Here is a 23,681-nt window from a genome sequence, read left to right as displayed (position 1 = left end):
CCAGTCGGGCATTTTCTGACAAGCGTAGAAAAACTTTTCATCAACAGCAGCCGCCATTTTACGTGAGCCGATACTTGTGCGGTGCGGAACTCGGGCGATCGTTTCTCCGCTTAATTTTGGTGGCGCGCGGCCGGGTTGCGGCCGATTTTTCTATCGCGTTTGGTGCGCGGATCAAAGTTGCGTGTAAATTAATCAAATGTTCGGTGAATGCGGCCAAGTTTGCGATAATTCGCGGTGATTTCGCGCGCCTATCATTGTGTGAAAGATGGTGCCAGCGGGCAGCAGTAGTAGCGAGCTTGGATATCGCTAGCGCCGTGCGCGTAGCCAGTTTCGCTTAAGTTTGTCAAGTTGTTCTTGTGTGTGATCTCTTGGGGTGATCCTGAAGATGCCCAATGGTTAATTATGTGCGTTCGGGGACGCCCGGGACGTCGAACTGTGGGAAAGCGCCTCAACGCACCGCGGTTATGTTTTCATTTAATCCAATCTCAATCTCACCCACAAAATCTCACGAAAAATTTCGCGACTCCCCCAAACTAGTGTAGTGCCTGGTGCCAAGCGTAAACAGGCGGCCGCGAGACATGGCCGATCATCTTGTGGACGGCCCGCCAAACAAGCGGCCAAAATTGGCGGACCCCTTCCAGGGGCCCTCGGATTCGTCAGGTAAAACATTAATTTCCATTACAAATCCTACGGAATCCCATCGGGAACCTATCAAAACTAACCTCAAGGCCCGATAAACCATGCCTCATTCATCGCGCAAAAAGGAGGCGTACCGCGAGCGATTCCACCGTTTCGACAGATTTGACGTAAAACTCTCAACCAACTAACAAATTTCCAATTTCCCATTCAGATTTATGGCCCGCAATCAAAAGTAACCATTATTCCATTTTGTTCAATCTTCATCAAACTTGTCCCTCTTAATTGCTACCATCAATTCTCCCAAAACTGTGCTACGTTTAACGTAAGTCTTTGTTAAATAGTTCTACCTGAAACATGACAGCCAAACATCTGATACAACTCCTGTTTCATTCAATTTCATTTTCCCAAATCAATCCTTATCAAAATCTGAGTGTCAATACAAATTGTGGCTTTCAGATTATTTTTTCCCCCCTTTCCCTCTCCCCCAATGTTTGCTTTGCGTTCTATCTTTTTCACAGAACTTTTAACGAATAGACCAAAACTCTGATCTATTACTGAGATTCTTGGTGCTCCAAAATAAATTTCAGACATGCCTCTGACTATGCAACAATGATGCAATCGGGATACAATCAACATATAACCTTGATTCATGTCACAAAGATTTCATAAATCTTGACAAACTTTGCCGTTGATCACATGTAATGAAACAAGGAACGCTTGCGGTATGGTCTAAGGTTTAGCCAACCTCTAAATTGCGTCGCTTGATTCCTGTCAGATTTTTTGGCGATCATCAAAACACCTATAACCAAGTAGTTTAGTTGTTGCAAGGGTTGATTCTTTAACTCATTACTTAAAACAAGTGTAAATTCAATTAAATTGATTGCTTGATATTCTACTAGACTGACAGTCAAGAACTAACATGTCGATATGTTTTGTTCAACGATCTCCTCTAAAATCATCATCTCAGGATACAATGAATGAACATTTTGTTGCCACAATTGACTAAAGCGTCTCGGCAGTAACTGGGCATTTTTTACTTGCATGTATCTGTTAATTATTGCAATGGTTTTTTTTATTCATCAAGGTACATCATTCTCATTGTAGAATTTCAGTGCTTATAAGGCATGTTTATTGTACGGCTAGTTTGAAAACTCATGAGAGCAGATTCAAACAAAATACAGATGCATGCCTAACTTCTAACTTATGTTTTCTCATCTTTTTTCTGTTATGTTCTTCCATCACTCATTTGTTTTAATAGCTATATAATGTATTGGCGTAAATACTAGTATTCATTGGTGTATTATAAATCTGTCAATTTTGTAACTTTCCATCAACTTTGTGCCGAATAGCAGTACCTCCAAATTTCATACATATATTTAAAAAAATTAATCAACATTTATGTGTCAATCAACGATAAAAACAGCCTTTTAGTGTGGTCTTTTGGTCATTTCTAAAGCATAAATCATGAAATATTGTTATTACTAGTGCATGATGTTGGTTATGGTGAAAAAATTTATCCATAGTTGTATTATTCATCTAGGCGCTTTATCCTCCATCTCTCTTATTTTGAGTTTCCATACAACAATCGGCGGTCCCATAGCTCTCATCAAATCCTCACGTATGAAACTACCAATAACATATCTTTTATAATCCAGTGTTGTTTGTCTTCCAAGTCAAGTAAGTGCATTTAGTCATCGCCAGAAGTGTAGTTATGAGAATTTCTGAAGTGTATCTCAATAATTAATTATTATTCCAAATTTTATATTGAGTTTGCTGCAAAGTGAGCATAAATTATTTTTCCCTCATACTATGTCAATAGCTACTCTCAACTACTAGTATATCAAAATCTGACAGATGCAACAATTTGATGTAAAGCTGAGGTGACACTTGTAGTTGTATGCTGGAAAAATGTATTTTTCGATAACCAATTTCATTTCTAGTTATCATAGTGATTAGAAAAAACAAAAAACTTCACCTTGTTATCGTATACATTATTAGACAGCCTATTCTATTTCTTGCTCATCATCTTAGTTGTCAATTTCAACTTATCTGAATTTCTCTTCAAAATAGTCATGTGCCTTGCTCTGATCCTCTTTGTGATAACCTTTATGAATCCAGATTTCTCTAAAATGTTAACACCGGAGAATATTGATAGTCTATCTAAACTCTGCTTTTGAGCTCCTGTTGCAGTGATTTGCACAAAACTGAACCAAATCTTTTACCCCGTTTAATTCTCATGGTTTTAATCAGGTCCCAATAAAAGAGTCATAATTTGCGGAGGCTCGTGTCTGTCATACAAAAGTTCGTTGATTGTTGTTACAATGTGAATTTATGGTCTAAAAGTTTTGTCAATATTACTTATATGACTAGTCTATAAACACCCCTAACTGTTTTATTTTCATGCTTAGCCTAGATGATGTCTAACAAGCAGTAGAGCCACCTTATGTTATCCATGGTTCAAATTGCGGTTATTTTTTCAATTTTTACAATCTTCAACAAACAGTTTTTCATTTTCATTTCTGTTATTTTTGGTTATTTCCATCATGGGCTATATTACAGAAACGAATTGGCAAGTACGTACAGCTTCATTAAGGCATAGAGCTCTAGTTGTTGCAAAGGGGTTTTCTCCTAACTGGGTCTAATTATTAATTGGTAATGTGTCGCCTGTAGTTAAGGTAAAGGTAGCGAAAAGTATCATAACCTCCTCAGAGATTTAAAATTAACTTAATTGCAGTAAGTAGTAGCTCCCCGAAAGGCTGTTTTTGTTTTTGAACCCATGACATAGGTAGATTTAACGAATTTTCAAACAATAAACTATGATACATGTAGTGGGTATGGCGCCCATAATGATGCACCATGCTTACACAAACTACGGGGGAGGTGGCGGTGGTAACATGCAACAAATGCAGGGCCCGCCACAACAGCTACATCTACAACAACATCAACTACAGGCACATTGGAACAACCATACAGCCCAGAAAAGAAGTAAATATTACTCTCAAAAACCAAAATCGAACTGAAAATGATCAAGATTCAAAAAAATTTTGTGCATCTGCCATTTAAGGATACCATTAGTAAAGAAGTCATCTATATTCACGCACCCTGAATTCCTATTCAGAGAAAAGAAATGAATAAACACTTGTCGTCAGTTGATCAAATTTCATTCATATTGTACGTCAACTTTCTGAGCTCGTACACCTTATTATTATCATTTGTTGGAGTTTTACAAATCTCTTTCCAAAGTTTCAATTCAACCTGGTTGTAAAATTCCATATCTTAATGGTTCAGTGTCAAATTTTGTATTGGATCTTTCGCGTTTACTCATTACTTCAAAGATGATAATTTGTCGGCTCAAACACTCAATAAATGTTACATTCCATAGACACAGAGCTTGTCGTAAGTTCATCATTATCTTAAAAGCATTGAGATACCTGGGTAATTGAAAACTTGCAGAATATCCTAATGAACTTTCTGAAGTGTAAAAAGAATTTAATTTCTATACAGACATGCGACACACATGCGCAGAGCAACCATTCAAGTGACTTATATGTCGCTATTACAAAAAATTGTTCTTCGGAAGCATAGCAAGAATAAATTTTCCTGTTCGGTCAAGTATTTGTGTAAGATTGTTTATTCCAAAATGTTGGTGGTGAAGAGCTAGTCGATCAAATAGAAACGTTGAGATGTCACTTTTTACATAATGGAGGTAGGCTGATTTATGGAAATATTTTCAGCCAGTAACGCAGAGTTTATATCGAATAATGGTATCGTCGAAAAAGAAGAATTCAATTTCAAACAAAATGCTGCAAACTTGGCCAAATCAAAATTAACCATTGGTGAAAAGTAATACCTTGGCACATACTGAAATCAGTAAAATCAACAGGTCCTAATTTATTATTACCATGGACTTGTAAATTCTTTTCTACAAGCCAATGAAGCTTGAGAAAATCTAATATTAATTGACATTGAAAGGGCAAGTATGTTGTGACAATTGATCAAGACAAACTTGTTGAAAGTGTTCAATTTATTTAATATGACATTACTTGGTGCCCAAAGATAGAAAGTATTCATGGCCTGTTTTTGTTACATATTTCATACTGGGGTTATAAGATTTTTGGAATTTTTTTTCTAAAGAAATGAGAAAGCAACAACGGTATTGTCATTCTAAACTACTTTCCAGGCACGGTATGAAAATCGAATTATTAACGTCTTATCGTAGTATGAAATAGCTACTTGTGTATATTACGCTCAGTGTTTTGAGAAATAAAAAGGAAGGAACTTTTCAAACTGTATGATTTTTTGTATAACTCTTTTGATCTCTAAGCATGTCTCTATGCAGTTTGCCATAAGTAGCTTTGCAGCTTTTGTAGTGAAGCACGAGTTTATTGTGAAATATTTTTATTTCGCTACTGTGTAATCTCCCTTAAGTTTTGCTCCTGCGGTGTATGTCTCATGTCTTATTTATTTACTATTTATTATAATTTGTTTGTAGATACTTAATCTTTGTGTTTTTTAAACGGTATACATTTGTGCATATCAATGCTCTAGCAATTTGTGGCCACAGATCGAATCTTCTGGAGTTGAACAATACCACCACTGCAACGTGTGTACAGTTCACGTAATTCAAAGCTACTAATATTCCATAAATTGAAAATTGAGCTTGTTCCAATTTTTATTCAGTTTTTCTTCTATGGCCTAAAAGAATTTAATGCCACTGAGAGATTCAACTTTACTTGTGATCAGTTTTGCCCTCAGCAATTATATGATGAAATGTATAGTGCATATGGTGAAGACTCATGAACCTGAATCGTGAGCTGTTTCTTGGTTTGGTGGATTAAAAGTTGGAGAAAGATTAAATAAAACTCAATGAAAGCTATGGTGACGGTATTAACCTGATCTTCATACGGTTACTAACTTAATTCTCTGAATCCTTGGTGGACCTTACTTTTCAAAATTCACTGTCTTATCGATGAAACAATGGAAAAAATATATTCATTGATCTCATAATTTCTCACCCACTTTAAAACTTAATGACTCTCCAAAATCTAATGAAAATGATTTAGCTTTATTCTATGTGCTACTATGTCAGCTTTTCTGGCATTGTATGCATTGTTATTTCTTGAGTAAAAATTCCAGGAACTACAGTTCTATGGAACCAAGGATTTTTCTTTAAGGAAAATAATTTTTAGTGGACATTTATTTTTTCCATTCTTTCTCAAATATTATTGTAAGGATATAAACATTCACAATATTATATATATCTACAGATTTTATCACAAACACTGATATGTTTGATCTCGAAAATGATCTTCCTGACGACTTATTGTCATCTGGATCCTGGAGTTCAGCAACAGAAAGTGCTAAACCACCTGCAACTGGCCCAGGACCAGGACAACAAAATGGAGCATTGGATTCCGAGCTCCGACAACATGTGCAGCAGCAACAGCAGCAATTATCACATCATCTGATGCAACAACAGGTCAGGCGCACCTCCCATTTAATTGATAACCGATTCCTGCGGTTAACAATCAAAGTAATTTGAATATAAAATGATTGAAAATTTGAATGAAATTAAGAATATTCGTTTCTAATGTATGTTCACTTATATTTTCAACAGGGCAACAAAAATTTAGTTGCAAACACACTGGCAATGGCGGCAGGTACATTGGGCAATAAAAGTCCCAACATGCAATCCCCACCGAATGTTTCGGTTTCCAAAGGCGTAGTCGATTCTCAGATGGTTGTCAGTCTTGGTAATTTACCAAGTAGTATAGCCAGCTCACTAGCCAATAATCAAATGTCAATTGCAAATTCTATGGGAGGGCTTCAGTCTTCGATGAGCATGGCCGGGAGTAATCCTACAATGTCAATTCCGGGTGGAATGAATTCTGGGCTTGTTATGACGAGCAGTGCAACTGGCAATAATAATAATATGGGTGGAATGGCGGGTGGAGGCTTGATCGTTGCGAATAGCTTGAACAAGCAGCCTTTAAATACCGTAAGTTATTTCAGATAACAGGTTAACCAATAATCATAATTTCTGCTGTATCTGATAATCTTTGAATTTCAAACTTAGTTTAATAATGAGCTATATCATGTTGGATATGTTTTCTATATTTCCAAATATCGTACATTCAAAAAGATATTTAAATAGCTTTCATCCTTTCATGTATCACAAAAGTCATGCAATGCATTGTTGAAGGCTTATTGGAAAAGCAGAATTAGTATCTCCAGTCTTTTGTCTACTCATTCAAAGTAATGTAGATCATCTTGGACTGATTGGATTGATGGCACTAGACTATTTTGAGATTTACTGTAGGTATGTAATCCCGTATGATTTCTTTTTCAGGTAACAATGATAGGTTCCAATGCTCAAGGCATGCATCACCCTGCAGGGCCTCACAGTGTTGCTCAGATGCAGAATGGGCCTGGTATGATGGCTGCTAGAGCTGTTGTCATGCAGCAGCAACAACAGCAAGCGCAACAGCAACAACAGCAGCAACAACAGCAACAGCAACAACAGGTGCAGCAGCAACAACAACAACAAGCACAGCAGCAACAACAGCAACAACAGCAGCAGCAACAGCAACAGGCCCAGCAGCAACAACAACAACAGCAACAACAACAACAACAGCAGCAGCAGCAACAACAAGCTCAGCAGCAGCAACAACAACAGCAGCAGCAAGCTCATATGGTAGGAACAGCAAGAGGCCAGAGTCCCCATCAACAGGTACACCAAGGAGCGATGGTTGGTCCTAGAATGCCAGCGCCACCCAACATGGCAAACATACCCAATATGGGCCAAATGGGTGCTTCGAGTCCATACGGCTATGGTGAGTTGAGTTATGAGATTGATTCTTTTTTTTTTTTGTAACTAAATCATTTGTGAGAAAGGATGTACTTTTAATGGAAATGCAAGCAGGGCAATATATATGTTATTTGGTGATGATCAACGATTGCAGCAATATATCTCTTTTGGAGAACAGCTGTAGCAATATTTGGCATCCTTACTTCAAAAAGTAAATGTGGGTTTATCATGATTAATTAAAAAATGGCCCACGTTTATTGTGCAATAAATTCATGTACCTGCAATTGAGTCTGATAAACGCAAATTAAACTTTTTGAAAGAACTATTGCTTTCTACAATATCCCACAACTTGCTAAGTATCAATATTATCTATTATGCAAACCAAAGCCTCAACCATGTACTTCGAGCTGCCTCTATTCGGCAAAAAAAGCGAATATAAAACTGGCTGCCGTAGTGCACTACGTTTTAGAGAGTAGAATTTCATTTCAGTATTTCCAAGATTAGGATGATTTACTTTGTTAGGTGCAGACCGTCTGACCCATTTTTGCATTTCAAAATTATTTGAAACTGTCCAAATTCCTTTCAGCTGTATCTTGTTCTCGTCTGAAAGTAAAATTTTCATCAGGATCGCCAGGTGGTGCACCAACCCCAGGAGTTGGAGCAAATAATCCAGTTGGTGTAGTCGCTCCACAACAAAGACCAGCAGGTGCAAACATGACTGCAATGCAAGTCGCCAGGTTTGGTGGGCCAGCAGGACCTATTGGTCCAGGCAATATTGTTGGGGGCCAAGAAGGTGGGATGGCACAGCAAGCTCAACCACCGGCACCAAGTCCCGCACAACCACAATCAGGTGCCCCAAGTGGCGGACAACCTGGTCCTCAGCAGGCAACTCAGGGCCAAATGCCTGGCGGTGGTGCTCAACCAGGTTTGTACTGATTGTATAATATTTGATCTTACACATGTTTGGATTAATATAAACTGCAGTCATTAAGAATGCTCAAAATATACGAAACTTAATTTCGTTTGTTTGGTAGTTCCTAGCTGCTGCTACGATATTGAATGACATTCAGATGCCTCTATATTTATGGTAAAATCATTGAACAATTTATAGGTGCTCCTCCTTCAACCGCTGACCCTGAAAAAAGAAAATTAATTCAGCAACAGCTGGTGTTACTTTTGCACGCGCACAAATGTCAAAGGCGAGAGAGCCAGGCTAATGGAGACGTATGGCAATGTACTTTGCCACACTGTAAGACGATGAAAAATGTTCTGAATCATATGACAACTTGCCAAGCAGGGAAAAGTTGCTCCGTACCCCACTGCAGTTCTTCAAGGCAAATTATAAGTCATTGGAAGCACTGCCAGCGAAGTGATTGCCCTGTCTGTTTACCTCTGAAACAGGCGGATAAAAACAGGAATCCAAATACTGCTGGAGGTAATTTTTTTTAATTAATAATATGTGTATGTTCTCATGAGTAAACCACACAGCAACGGTATTTCTATATATTGTCCTCTCGACAATTATGATTTAGGCAGCGTTTATCACCCACAATCATGTAGGAACCGATGGAAGATCATTGAGAGTCGAGCATCTTGTTACCTCTCAGAGATTCTGGATAGCTTTGTTAGGGGCATAAATATTTCAGAGAATTATTTCACTTGATGAAAATTTTTGCTTCTGCTATATCGCGTTAAATTGCGTTGATGTTTGGCAAAGATGTGTCTATTGGGCTTGTATAAAATAGATCATCAAAGCTGCCCTGATCTAATACCGGCAAATCGAATTAGAGTCTGTTATACCTATACCCATTAACACAGGAGAAAACGTGACGCGCTAGTTAGTTCTGGAAATAATTTTTGTGTTTCCTTGAAAATTAGATATATGGTCCCAATTGAAAGAAGATGCAAGCAGCGAATACTGGGTTATCGAACAAGCTGCATACCTTGAAAGAGAACGAAACAGATTGACAATTTGGTGGAGTGAACGTAATGTGCCCTGTTGAATATTAGTTTCCTTGCATTCCTATATTTAATGCTTGTTCGTAGAAATTTCTTATTTTATGGCTCTTTCCGTCAAAGTGTAATTTTAATCTTAATTTCAATAAAGAACATGTTAATTCCATTTTATTCAATGGAACTTCGTAGAATATCACTAATAACTATCTCAGGTATGAAATCAATAACAGACGTGAGATCTCCACAGGAATATTGAAAACTAGTGAAATAATTCGACCATACCAAACTAGCTCCATATTAGCTCAACGTTCTATGGTATGTCTAGTTCAGACATGTGGCTAAATACAGAGTGTGTTGCTCCAATTCTGATGATGTGAGCAGCATAGTTTGTGAGTGGGTCTGGCATTCCTGTTACTCAGATGAGAGGCTCAGGTGGACCATTTCTTGTTAGCATTGCTACGATATATACTGAGGCTCAGAGTCTGGGCAACCATAGTGTAGCTGGAAGCCAGACCTACTCTGGGGAATAAGGTTCGGTCGCGATTTGTAGGATCACAAGCCTTCCATAAATATCCAGGGCAGATTTTCCTCCGGTTGATGAGTGTGTTGAACCCATATACACATTACTTCAATTACATTTATGTAAATGTAAGTAGCACATTCATCTTAGATTATGAGTTTGAAGAATTTTCATGTTTTAGTATAATTCGATCGAAAATTTCTCTTTAAATTTTGCAGTTGCTAATTACTAAATCTACTTATATTGAAGTTAAAATTTGACTCAGGTTGTCAGTCTTCGTTTGTTACACATCATTAAGGACATTCGCCTTTTGATACTCCAACCGTGTTTGACTTGAATGAAATTTGACAGTGCAAACAATCATCTATTATGAATGAATTCATCAGTCCGGCATTACCGCTAATAGTTATGCAATAATGTAAGTTGAGCGTTCGTATATTCGATGTTAGGGAGCGTTATAACTTTAGGAATAGGCAAGGTTCTACGTTCTCCAAAATTTCTGTTCTCTTTCTGCTTCGTCTTCTTACCAATCTGGGCAGAAATGATATCCCTATGTTTACTTTCCTCAGTACAAGCAACGCCACCAAACAGTCAGATTAATCCGAGTGCAACGGATATGAAGAGAGCATATGACGCTTTAGGAATACCATGTCCACCACCTGCTGGGTCATTAGCTGGTCAACCTGTTGGCAGAGTCGTTCGAATGCCTGGGCCAGGTATTCAAGGTCCACCTGGTAATATGCAGGGAGGAAGGCTGGCCCCACCTCAATCTCAAGGTATATCCAGAATTCTCATTACTTCAGAAATGTTGCAAAGTTTCCCTTGTGTCTTGTAACCAAGTTTCACCCTCGGGATTTATGATGTAAAACATTGATTTGATCATTATTGATGTGCAGTAACTGTTCCGGGTCAACCTGTAGTGGCTGGTGCAGGACAGCAAGTAATTGCTCCTAATGTCTCCCTTCCATTGAGCTCTGATCCAACGGCAGTTGCAGCTGGAAGTCAAGCTCCACCTACAACTGCTCCTACTTCAGCGGCAGCTCAGGCAGCTGCCAATATACAGCAATCTGTTAGTATGCAGCTCTTTGGGCTGAACGATGCTGGGCAGCCAGGGATTTTGAGCGAAAATAGATTAGCAGCTAGTCTACAACTTCCAGCAGGATTACAGCCGGGTCAAGTAACCGCGACTGCGGTTCAAGGAACTAAGGAGTGGCATCAGTCTGTCACGCCAGATCTCAGGAATCATCTTGTTCATAAGCTGTGAGTATCCACATTTAAGATAAAAATATACATATTTGGATAATGAATAATTATCCTTGTCAATCAATATTCTACTTCAATCAATCCATTTATATGGTTTTCTTTTTTTATTCTCTATTTCATAGGGTTCAAGCAATATTTCCCACACCCGATCCCCAAGCAATGCTTGACAAGAGAATGCACAATCTGGTTGCATATGCGAAAAAAGTTGAAGGTGATATGTACGAAATGGCCAATTCTAGATCCGAATACTATCATCTATTAGCTGAGAAGATTTACAAGATTCAGAAGGAGCTTGGTGAGTAAATAAGACGAACCAATCTTTTGTGTATAGATTAATTTTAGTAGTTTAAACGATCAGTTGGCTCATTATCTCAGGAGCTGGGGTCCATTCAAAATGAACTCTCTAACTAGGTATCATGATTCTTTTTGATGCTGCTAACAATATACCAGTTTCAATACGTTCTGTTTTTGCCGTTTGAGTGAATATTTTCTGTTGACAATTGAGATTTTCCAATTCTGCCAGTAGTAGAGAGAACTGATTTAAACATTGTGTCATAACAGAGGAGAAACGTCAAAAACGTAAAGAACAGCAGCTCCAAGCTCAGCAGCAGCAGCAGGCACCTGGTGCCCCTGGCACAGGTTTAAGGCCTGTAGCTCCTCAAGGTCTTACTGGAGCAGTCCCTCCCAGGCCAGTTGGGACCGTTCCACCGAATCTTCGGAGTCATTCTCCTGGAATGGGCCAGCTTGGTGCCCTACCTGGGATTGGTATGCCACATAATCGTATGCAATTTCCTCAACAACTTCAACAGCAACAAATACAGCAGCAACAAGGAATGCTTATTGGACCACCAGGCCCAAGCCCAAATGGGCAACAGACATCCAATCCTAATCTGGTGCCAAATCCAGGTCTAAGTCCTTTTGGGCAACCACAAATGTCGCAAGCTAATTTAACCACGACAACAGCTTCTGCCACAACTAGTCAATTTCCTACATCGAATGGGACTCCTGGATTACCAAATACATCACCGGTACAGAATCAACATCAATTCCCTGAGATTATGAAAGTTAGGCTAGCACATGCACAAGCGGCGCAGCAGCAGCAACAGAATCAACAGCAACAGCAACAACAAGTACAGCAACAACAACAACATCAACAAGCACAGCAACAACAACAGGCACAGCAACAACAGCAACAGGCACAGCAGCAGCAAGCCAATGTTACAGCAACTCAGAATAGTAATGCAACAACGATACCCCAGGCGCCTTCGCCATTCAGTACTATGCAGCAGCAAAGTAGTCAACAACAAAATCAACAATTTCCTACCGCCAGACCTCTCTCTGCCTCTACCCCTGGTGATACTAGTATCGCAACATCTACACCTCAAACTATTCCTCCTCCTGCATCCAGTGGGCCAAGTCCTGGCCCCACACCTACTACCAACGGACCACAATCGACAACTTCCACTCCTAGTACACCCTTAGTTCCTTCGTTAATGACTCCTAACCAGACTGTGTCTGCTGCAAATAAAACACCACCACATCCTGGTACCACCCCATCTCCTGCGGGACTGGCAAGTCTAGGCAAAGGTATGACTTCTCAAGAAAGAGCTGCGTTAAACGCTCCAAGAAGCTCATCTATGTCGTCACAAATGGCGGCTATCACTGCTGCTTTAGACAGAGATAATTCACCAAGTCCACCGACGAACAACAATAAAGGAAAGTTGGATTCTATTAAGGAAGAAAATGTGAAAATGGAAATCAAAACTGAAGATGGTTCCGACAATCATAGAATGGATGGTGGGAAAAGTGTTAATAATGACATATCGATGAAAACTGAAATTAAAACAGAACCGATGGAAGAAACGTCTGGTGATGGAACAATCAAGGAAGAAAGTAGTATCAAAGAAGAGGCCGTAACTCCAATGTCCAGCCAAGATATATCAGCCTCTGATATTAAGCCCATGGTTCCAGAACCTATTCAGCCTAGCGGAACGTCAACTGACAAAAAAAGACTGTGCTTATTTAAGCCAGATGAACTCAGACAAGCATTGATGCCCACTTTAGAAAAACTGTATCGGCAAGATCCAGAATCTATACCGTTCAGGCAACCTGTCGACCCACAAGCACTGGGTATTCCGGATTACTTCGACATCGTAAAGAAGCCAATGGATTTGTCAACTATTAAAAGAAAACTGGACACTGGACAGTACAGCGATCCCTGGGAGTATGTCGATGACGTTTGGATGATGTTTGACAATGCTTGGCTGTATAATCGCAAAACGTCCAGAGTCTACAGATATTGTACTAAGGTAACAATCGTTATTTTACCATTTCGTTTACGTAGTGTTTGTTGTGCTATTAGATGTGTCTATGTAAAGACCATTCCGTAATTAAAATAAGAAAATTTATATTGCAGCTGTCGGAGGTATTTGAGCAAGAAATCGACCCTGTAATGCAGGCATTGGGTTACTGTTGTGGAAGAAAATACACTTTCAATCCTCAAGTTTTATGTTGTTTTGGAAAACAACTTTGCACCATTCCGAGGGATGCAAAATACTATTCGTATCAAAACAGGTATGTGAATATTTCTATTGCTCAATGCGAAGTTAGAACGAATTTAGCACATAATTTTTTATGTGTTATTCAAGAATCATTGCAATATCAACGATATTTAGATGGTAGCTTATAAATCTGTCATTGATAACTTGAACAGCCATTTATCTTCCATCCTCTGTATGGTACGTTATCTGCTTGCAGTTGGTTTCCATATTTTTTTTCAGAACATAGTGACAAGTAATCCATTATTTGTTTAGATAATCCTTGTACACTGCAGGTATATTTAATTTTATGACCTTAGCTCGCCAAGAACTGCTTGTGAGCCGCATTGTATGTTAATTCATTAGAAAGTCGCTTCAATTTTAAGAACATAAGCTAAGCAGTTATAGTCACTGAGTACATTAATCAAGTCAATAGTAGATAAAATGATTCAATACGCAGTAAAGGTGGTCACATGTTTTTGGGCTACTTTTAGAATAACGAATTTACAAAGTCATATTCTCCAATAACAGACATTACATGACTGGCATCTTTTTATATTTAACTTAGAAGACTTTTATTAGTTGTGCGTGAAGTGACCATGTCATGTTAACTAATGAAATTCCGATTCTGAAATTAAACTATTCACTACATGCAGTCATTTTTTCTTTTCTTTTAACAGATACACATTCTGTCAAAAATGCTTCAATGATATACCTGGAGACACTGTGACATTGGGAGAGGATCCAACGCAACCACAGACGTAAGTATTTCCTATCTTATTTTTTGTAATTTCATATTAGGTGCTCTGTGATTTTCACCCCGAATATTTTGTAAGCACAGTACTCTGGTTGATAACCAATTTCTGTTAACTATAGCTTGTTCCAATTAGCAAGCATTCCAGAAAGACACAATGTGTGATTATCATGATTTTTTTTTACTCTCACTATGACAGAATAACAGTCTGTTTGAGAAAACTATGAGAATACCATAATGGAGTGCTATAATTGGAAAACAAAATATTCAGAGTTTCTTGTTTGAAACAACTGACTTATCATATCTTACATTACTAATTTTATTATGTTCATTGCAGTGCCATAAAAAAAGAACAGTTCCAAGAAATGAAAAACGATCATCTTGAACTAGAACCTTTTGTTGTCTGCACAGATTGTGGCAGAAAAGTTCATCAAATCTGTGTTTTACATATGGAAACAATCTGGCCATTGGGGTGAGTGTGAACCCTATTCTATAGAATCAAATTACATTTCAGCTTACTATCCAGGTCTAAACTTGTTAGCGTCTTTCTTTTTTTTGCGATTCTGCCCCGTACTGAAACATACATAAGACATATTTTGTGTCTGATGATAACAATTTTCGTTTGTACGTTACTAAGCAAACCTGAAAAATGCACCTTGTGATTAAAATAATATTTTTCTCTTATTTTTAAAGCTTTACCTGTGACAATTGTCTAAAGAAAAAAGGTCAAATGCGCAAGGAGAATAAATTCAATGCCAAGAGGCTACCTGTGACAAAACTAGGGACTTACATAGAAACGAGAGTTAATAATTTCTTGAAGAAAAAGGAAGCTGGTGCTGGGGAAGTTGCTATTAGAGTGGTAGCTTCTAGCGACAAGGTAGTCGAAGTAAAACCAGGAATGAGAAGCAGATTTGTCGATAATAAGGAGATGCCGGGAGAATTTCCTTACAGAGCAAAAGCTTTGTTTGCATTTGAAGAAGTTGATGGCACAGATGTATGCTTCTTTGGTATGCATGTGCAAGAGTACGGTAGCGAGTGTACCCCACCTAACACCAGAAGAGTGTATATTGCATATCTGGATTCCGTGCATTTCTTCAGGCCGAGACAATTTAGAACTGCCGTTTATCATGAAATTTTACTCGGATATCTCGACTACGCTAAACAACTTGGGTAAGTTATAACTAACCATTTTTTCTCTTATATACTACAAAAAAATTCAATGAGGTTTGAGATTGAACTTTTATTGTGCGTCAGTACAAAGTAGAATTATAGCAGTAAACTTTGTATAAAATTCCAGTTATACAATGGCCCACATCTGGGCATGTCCACCCTCCGAAGGAGATGACTACATCTTCCACTGTCATCCACAGGAGCAAAAAATTCCAAAACCAAAAAGGTTACAAGAGTGGTATAAGAAAATGCTGGATAAAGGAATGGTAGAAAGAATAGTCCTTGATTACAAAGTTAGTACAACCATATGATTATTGGATGCGCAATATTTGCACTGTTTTTCACTCTGTTTCAGTTGCCATAATATCAAAATATTATCCAATCTAACATAATGTAATTCACCTTCACAGGATATCTTGAAGCAAGCTATGGAAGATAAACTTTCATCTGCTGCTGAGTTGCCTTATTTCGAAGGTGACTTCTGGCCGAATGTTTTGGAGGAAAGCATAAAAGAATTGGATCAAGAGGAAGAGGAAAAGCGGAGACAAGCCGAAGCTGCTGAAGCAGCTGCAGCTGCAGCTAATGCGGTAAGCTCATTCAGTTGTAGAGATAGGCTCATTTTTTATGAAATACGATTGGTCTGGAGGAATCTCAAATGTTAGAGAGTTGCACAAGTTGATTGACAACAAAGATTGGTAAATAATCAATTTCTTTATTTTCAGATATTTTCATTGTCTGAGGATTCAGAGACAGGACCTGATGGGAAAAAGAAAGGACAGAAAAAAGCAAAGAAATCGAATAAATCAAAAGCCAACCAGCGTAAAAACAGCAAGAAATCTAATACTCCACAAACAGGGAATGATCTCTCCGCTAAGATTTTTGCTACCATGGAGAAACACAAGGAAGTCTTCTTCGTAATACGACTACACAGTGCACAAAGCGCAGCCAGCTTAGCCGTGAGTATTAATGGATGTGTATAAAATACAGCATACATTCGTTCGACTTGAAATATGAACGCTTTTCTTAGACATGTCAATCACGCTCTTATATCAGGATTAATTTTTATTTTTGGCCAATAACATTTCTTCAAACTATTGTTCAATTCGAAATTTACCTTTTTTCCATAGCCAATCCAAGACCCTGATCCTGCAATAAACTGTGACTTGATGGATGGACGTGACGCGTTCCTTACTATGGCACGGGAAAGACATTATGAATTTTCGTCCCTGCGCAGAGCGAAATTCAGTTCTATGTCCATGCTCTATGAGTTACATAACCAGGGACAAGATAAATTCGTCTATACATGCAACAACTGCAAGAGTCATGTTGAAACCAGATATCATTGCACTGTGTGCGACGTAAGTGAAAGAATAATTTCTCCTTTAATTCCTCTTAATGTTTTTGTGGTACAGAAATTCGTATCGTATTATGTTATAAAACTAGCAAATGTTTTATTCGTTGTCCAGTCGAGTCGTGATAATTCTTTTTCATATCAACCAACCCATCTACTAAATCATTGACATTTGAATATTCTCCCATTGTCCAGGATTTTGATCTATGTATAAGCTGTAAAGAAAAAGATGGCCATCCTCACCCAATGGATAGATTAGGCCTCGACTTGGATGACGGCTCTTCACCAGCTGATGCTAAACAAGCCAATCCACAAGTGAGATATTGGTTGCTATTTACTATTTTTTATTTGTATAAATGAGTCTGACATTGAACTTTGTTTAAATAGGAGGCACGAAAGTTGTCTATTCAGAGATGTATTCAGTCTCTGGTACATGCCTGTCAATGCAGAGATGCTAACTGCAGGCTACCAAGTTGTCAAAAGATGAAACGTGTTGTTACTCACACCAAAGTATGCAAGAGAAAAACCAATGGTGGTTGTCCTATATGCAAGCAATTAATCGCACTGTGTTGTTACCACGCGAAGCACTGCCAAGAGACGAAATGTCTAGTACCTTTCTGTTCCAATATTAAGCATAAATTAAAACAGCAGCAGCTTCAGCAACGCTTACAACAAGCTCAACTTCTCAGGTAAGCTGCTCTATATTATTGCAAATATTAACCAGCAACTACAGTTAGGATCCATATTTTGTTTCTGATATTAAATACTTTTTTCAAAAACATCTAATCTATATTCCTGTTTCGTCTTCAGGAGAAGAATGGCTGTGATGAATACGACCAGGCCAACTGGTCCGGTTGGAGCATTGCCTTGTGGGCAATCGTCAAATCCTGCAATTCCAGTAGGAGTTGCAATTAAGCCAGGAGTCAGTCCTACTAATCTTCCCTCTCACCAGCCTGGTATTGGTCTTAAACCTGGTACTCAAACACCGCCTGCCAACGTGCTTCAAGTCGTTAAGCAGGTATGTCAACCCTTGCTGGTATCTCCTTTTTACAACCGCTTAGCAGAACCATCGATTTATGCTGGTAGTGCTCCTACATTTCTAGTGCTCCTTATTGCATCATGAACAACTGTAAATAATTTTTCATACTAATTTTCTTTTTTTTTTTAAACTTTAGGTCCAGGAAGAAGCTGCGAGACAACAAGTGCCACATGTTGGTTATGGAAAAGTCGCACCTAGCGGTGGTATTGGTGGGACAGTTCAACCCGGTGGTGTCATGCCGCCTCCTCCGATGCAAAGGCCACTTCCAGGCCAAATGGCTAATCCTGCTGGTACTCACCTTATTTCGATGGATCAATGGACGCCGAGGTTCGTTCTATTTTCTAATAATTGTAGTTATCCAACACTTTTTCACTACGTCGCAAATCGACTTGCTGAATTATTTCGGAGTCGTGAAATTATTTCATTGTTTGAGTTAAAATCCTTCTTGTTCCACTGGATATCGATTTGTTTTTTCAGGATAATTTATTTAATGGTCTTTTTGTTGTGTGATTGTTCATGATTATTAGTGTACTCTGGTTGGCTATCACCACCTATAACAGAATTCGAACCAGTCCTTTGGCTAGTAGATGTGGTATGGTTTGTACAGTAACACCGGATAACAGTTTCTATTTTTTTGCTGATACAAAAGAAGACTGTTCTCATTTGGTTGGTATAACCCTTGAGAATAGTACCTATCTATTCTCAACGGTATAACCTTTAATTTGAAAAAGTCTTTGGTTTGTTGTAAACGTACCTTAATACGATCCTTACGAGAAGAGATGAGTACTGAAATGAGTTGATTCTGCTATGGTCATCATCAAATGATTGCTCATCGGACTTGTCAAATGTCTATAACGTTTTGGGTGTGGCACGTGAGCCATTATGATCACTGAAAAATCAGTTGACTCAAATCGAATGGTGTGATATGAATTGTGCGAAAGTATTCAAACACATTTTGCAGTGTTTACATTTTAATTTTTTCCTGACTCAATTTGTATTTAGCATTCGAAACTTTGCTTTGTGGTTTTAATATTTGAGAAAGCACTTTGTATATGTATACTTTCATGTCATTGAGTGACGAAAGCTTCAGCCTAAACGTTCCACAAGATTGTGCTATATGACATTGATTGTAGAAGTTGGGGGTTTAAAATCACTCCATTTCACACAGCCCAGATGACATTGCTACATTGATAAGAATCAACACTTGGCAACCCTCGGACCATTAATAATATTTGAGGATGACCGATAATAAACTTTATTCATGCCAAGTAAAGAAATTCAATTTCAGAATAGACCCACAGATAGCCATTGCTAATCGGTGCAAATCTAATTCTCTAAAGTCAAAATTGTCAAGTGTGTGTGATTCCCGTAAAGAAAATCTAATATCCAGAAGTTAAATGAGCACAGATATAACGAAAGGAAAACTTGATATACAGAATCTGTACATTTCTAATATGACCGTTTCTAGCTCAAATATCGGTGCTCTTAATTTTGAGACTAATAGTGTTATTAGTCCGCTCATTGTGAAAGGCTGTCATTTTTTATTTTTTCATCTAGCTTCAAGTAAATCCTAAATCTCCCTAATAACTTGAGCACCCGAGAATTTGAGAAATAAATGTGAGATATAGCCCTCTGAGTGTGGTGTCAAATTTTGTTCCAGATATCCACCTAATCCTGGAATGCAGCAAAACCCTGGGCTTCGGCAACAGGCTCCTCAGTTGATGCAACAACAGCAACAGCAACAACACCCGGGGCAACCTACTATGGGAATGACTGGGCAGATGCCAAGGCAACCAGGCGTTATCCCGGGACCTGTTGGGCCAGTTGGTCCGCAGTCTTCAAATGATCCAACGACGGCGCATAAGAGGGCTCTACAACAACTCATGCAAACACTTCGAAGTCCTAACACGCCAGAACAACAAAACCAAATTTTACAAATACTCAAGAGCAATCCTCCGTTGATGGCTGCATTCATCAAACAAAGACAAGTACGTACATCTAGTTGATAGCAAGTATGCGGAACTTCGATAAATTGTTCAAACAGAGGGCATGTTCTGTCTTGTCTTATGCTTGATGTATAGTAGTTACTCGAGTCTATAATAGCAAAGCGTTGACTGGTTATGTAGAATCTGTCTTTAACTTGATCACTAAGGTCTCGAAACTTATTCTTCATTTTCCAAAATCTTAGAAAGTTGGGTTCAACAGCAACAACATACATAGATTGTGCACTGATGTATCTGGTGGTGGGCGTTTTTTTTGTTTCTTTATTTTTTTATTATTTTATCTTATTTTACTTTATTTGTTTTATCAAGGAGTAACGTTTATCACCAATATCATAATTTGTTTTTCATATTATGTATCTTACCTCCAAAATTTGACCAACACACTAGCCTCTGACTTATTGTTTATTTTGGTTTCAATATTTTTTTTTGGGAATGACAATAACTCACCACATCTTTTTTACTTCCCGGCACACCATACTGATTTTACACTTGGAATTTATTGTGAAAAAATTTTGAAGGTTTAATTGAAAATAGACTTTATGGTGACGATAGGTTGTTGAATCACATGACAAATTTCGTGTCTTAGCAGCAAACAAGCCAACATGGTGCCGGAGGGGGGCCCCTTGGGCCGGGTCAACCTCAACAACAGCAGCCCGGTTTGCAGCATATGATGTCCCAGCAGCAGCAGCAACAACAGCAACAGCAGCAACAACAACAGCAGCAGCAACAGCAGCAACAACAACAACATCAACAGCAGCAGCAACAACAGCAACAACAACAACAGCAGCAGCAGGGTAGAATGCAAATTCAAGCGATGCTCAGCCAACAACAACAGCCGGGACAGGGACATAGTGTACAGCAACAGCAGTGGTATAAGCAGCAATTGCTTGCGATGCAAAGGCAGCAGCAGCAACAACAACAGCAGCAACAGCAGCAACAACAACAGCAACAACAACAGCAACAGCAGCAACCATTTACTCAGCCACCTGCTCCACCGTACGGTCAGCAAAGACCAATCAGGCCACCGCTAATTGGTAAGCAACAAGATTAACTCAAGACTTTTTAGTTCATAATATTCGATTATCTTATAATTATTATAGCAACAACTGTTTTATTTTGACGGATTATTTAATTTGACTCAATATCCGTGATACGTTGATCGTCAAATCAAGTGGGATACTTATTTTTGCGTCGGAAATACAAAGATTTAAAAGTGCGTATTCTGTGTTTGTGGGACCATTTATTATTATCATTCAATTATTATAAATTTTCTACTCTCACCCTATCTTGACTACGTATCAGTTGACCACATAGTTAAGTTTCAATTTACTCGTGCAAGTTTATTAGAGAAAAATGAATTGATAATCTCTACAATCGAGCAGACGCTACCCATTAGTTGAGGGGGATGGCAAAATGATCGTTAGAAATAGCAAAGAACTGCTATCCTTGAAAACAAGGTATAGGGTTGTGATTAATTATTGCTGACGAAACAATTCAAATTCCAGTCGTACTCGGGAAGTTGACAGGTTCATATTCACGTGTGTGCATTGTGTGTTTATATATGTATATATTTATTGTATATATTGTATGTATGTTTACTATATAATATATAAAAATATACTGTATCTATGTACAATACTCATATCTGCATAAGGGCTGACGGGCTTAATTACCTATTCAAAGTCTAAATTACCACGTTCACAAATCACTTAGGTATATTTAGAATTGAGTGTCCTATGTAATTTGATGTATAGTGGAAGTTGAAATTTTCTATTAAATATTGAAATGGCTACCATTTCAAAATGACACATTATCTCTCTCATTGTTATTATTTATACCTCCTCTATAATGTGTTATTGCAGAATTCATCAAAGTTCAGTGTTTGCGTATAACATTTTGAGCTCTCATTTGTTGAGAATTTTTTTTCCTAAATGCCCATAGTCTTTAGCGTAATGTGTCACTGTTTTAATATAACTAAATATAATTTGATCTTTTCATTGTGTGATCCGATTTTTAATTCTAATTGGCGTTGTAAATTATACCATATCTGTTGAACTTGGAATAGAGTGGATAGGATATAAGGTGAACTTTGAAGTTGACCAATTAGCAATACTTTTATCCCAGCTTGACGAACATCTTGAATAATTTATACTTCTCTCTCATGAATTAACCCCGTCATTTGCTCAATATGCATGTTTGATGATATGGTTTGTTAGACTAGTATTGATATCTTTTATTCTCTTTCACCAGGTTACGGCGGGTTCAACGAGCAGGGCTATGGGCAACCTGGCTTGAAACCAACACCACCTCCTGTACCTTCTCCTCAAGGTGTAATGGGTCCTCCTGGGATTTCGGTACAACAGCAGTTGATGCAGTCGGTCCGGTCTCCACCTCCCATTAGGTCTCCACAACCGAACCCCTCGCCGAGACCAGTTCCCTCACCTCGCAATCAACCCGTTCCTTCCCCTCGTGCTGGCCCTGTACAGTCTCCTCATCATCACCCTCCGCACGGAACGCCTACTCATTCACCTGCCCATGAACTCGGTGGTCCCAGTGAAATGATGCTGTCCCAGCTTGGCGGTGGTACGGGTGTACCTGCTGGTCATCCTCCTGCCATGCCTCACCATCCATCCCCAGCTCCTCCCCCTGCAAGTGGCGCCGACTCTAGTGAAGTGACACCCATGACACCGCAGGACCAACTTTCAAAGTTTGTCGAGGGGTTGTAGTGACTGTTAGTAGACATTGCTCCGAGCAAGACTGAGTGTTCGGAAACTGCCCCGCCTATTTCTTCCATTCTGAAATACTGTCGTTGGAATCAGATTTTCTTACATGTATCGGAGTGAGTTCCACAAATGGTGAAAAATGATTTGACTGGTTTTTTTTTTTTTCCTTTAAATACACAAGATCAGCCTGAAATCACGACTAGACTTGAGTGGAAGATATCGAGAGACTTGAATACAATATAAAAAGCCCTCCCCTGCCCTGTGACCCGTTATAAAATAAAAAAAAGAACTCAAGAAACGTTGATAAAAATAAATAATTAAATAAATTAATAAATAAACTGTAAGGGCCGTCGTCCCCACCCTCCTCGCGGCTGCTTGCGCAGGCTGAGTGAAATCGTACAAATGTGTTGTGTATACTTAACATTAATTAATATTAATAGTTGAAATACTAGTAGCGACTACTATTACCATTACTATTATACCGTAACAAGACGCAAAGCAAAACAAAGAACTCTATTATATATTAAATGATAATAATAATAATCAAGAGGCAGACAAGATACTTTGTAAAGTAAGTAAACGCAGAAGTTAGGGAAAAGTTAATAACTAATAGATATTAACTTAAGGTAATTTGTTAAGAATTAGAACAGCTACCGATGCTGTATTTAGAAGGGTTAAATTTTGTGATCATTGACTTACGCATCAACTGACTGCTCATGGGGGCAAAAACGGTTCTTTAAACCAAACAAATGAGATGGTGGTGTCACAACCAAAAAATTATTAATTCACAACAGGCTGCTGTTTGCTACTACAGGAGGAGTATAATCGTGTTAATTTTGAAAAGTTTTGAATCAGGGGTCCTGCCTGTACAGTTGAATCAAAAATAGCTTCAAATAGCTAACAGGGCCCTCTTATAAC

General features: G+C 38.5%; 1 protein-coding gene across 4 annotated transcripts; it reads left to right on the top strand.

Annotated features, from left to right (window-relative positions):
- Positions 1-73: 73 nt before the first annotated feature.
- LOC105685896 (CREB-binding protein) lies at positions 74-23,647 on the top strand. Of its 4 annotated transcripts, none has more exons than XM_012400361.3 (26): positions 74-660; positions 3,469-3,624; positions 5,907-6,118; positions 6,257-6,637; positions 6,989-7,472; positions 8,034-8,372; positions 8,559-8,882; positions 10,493-10,699; positions 10,820-11,183; positions 11,309-11,481; positions 11,748-13,495; positions 13,603-13,760; positions 14,404-14,484; positions 14,815-14,949; positions 15,171-15,647; positions 15,775-15,940; positions 16,058-16,234; positions 16,370-16,603; positions 16,775-17,005; positions 17,194-17,313; positions 17,386-17,687; positions 17,809-18,016; positions 18,174-18,364; positions 19,698-20,025; positions 20,630-21,074; positions 22,291-23,647. In XM_012400361.3, exons 1-26 carry the CDS (start codon positions 579-581, stop codon positions 22,764-22,766), a joined length of 8,199 nt encoding a protein of 2,732 aa, XP_012255784.2. In that variant the 5' UTR covers positions 74-578; the 3' UTR covers positions 22,767-23,647. The 4 variants fall into 4 exon arrangements, with proteins under 4 accessions (XP_012255784.2, XP_025602827.2, XP_048511860.1 ...); XM_025747042.2 differs by having other exon boundaries at positions 75-660; positions 8,073-8,372; positions 20,627-21,074; XM_048655903.1 differs by having other exon boundaries at positions 75-660; positions 20,627-21,074.
- The last annotated feature ends 34 nt before the right edge of the window (positions 23,648-23,681 follow it).

Source organism: Athalia rosae, chromosome 5 (genome assembly GCF_917208135.1).
Source record: "Athalia rosae chromosome 5, iyAthRosa1.1, whole genome shotgun sequence".
In the NCBI taxonomy this organism is placed as follows: Eukaryota; Metazoa; Arthropoda; class Insecta; order Hymenoptera; family Athaliidae; genus Athalia; species Athalia rosae.
Note: the sequence above shows the minus strand (reverse complement) of the source record. Positions and strands in the feature narration are given on the sequence as shown.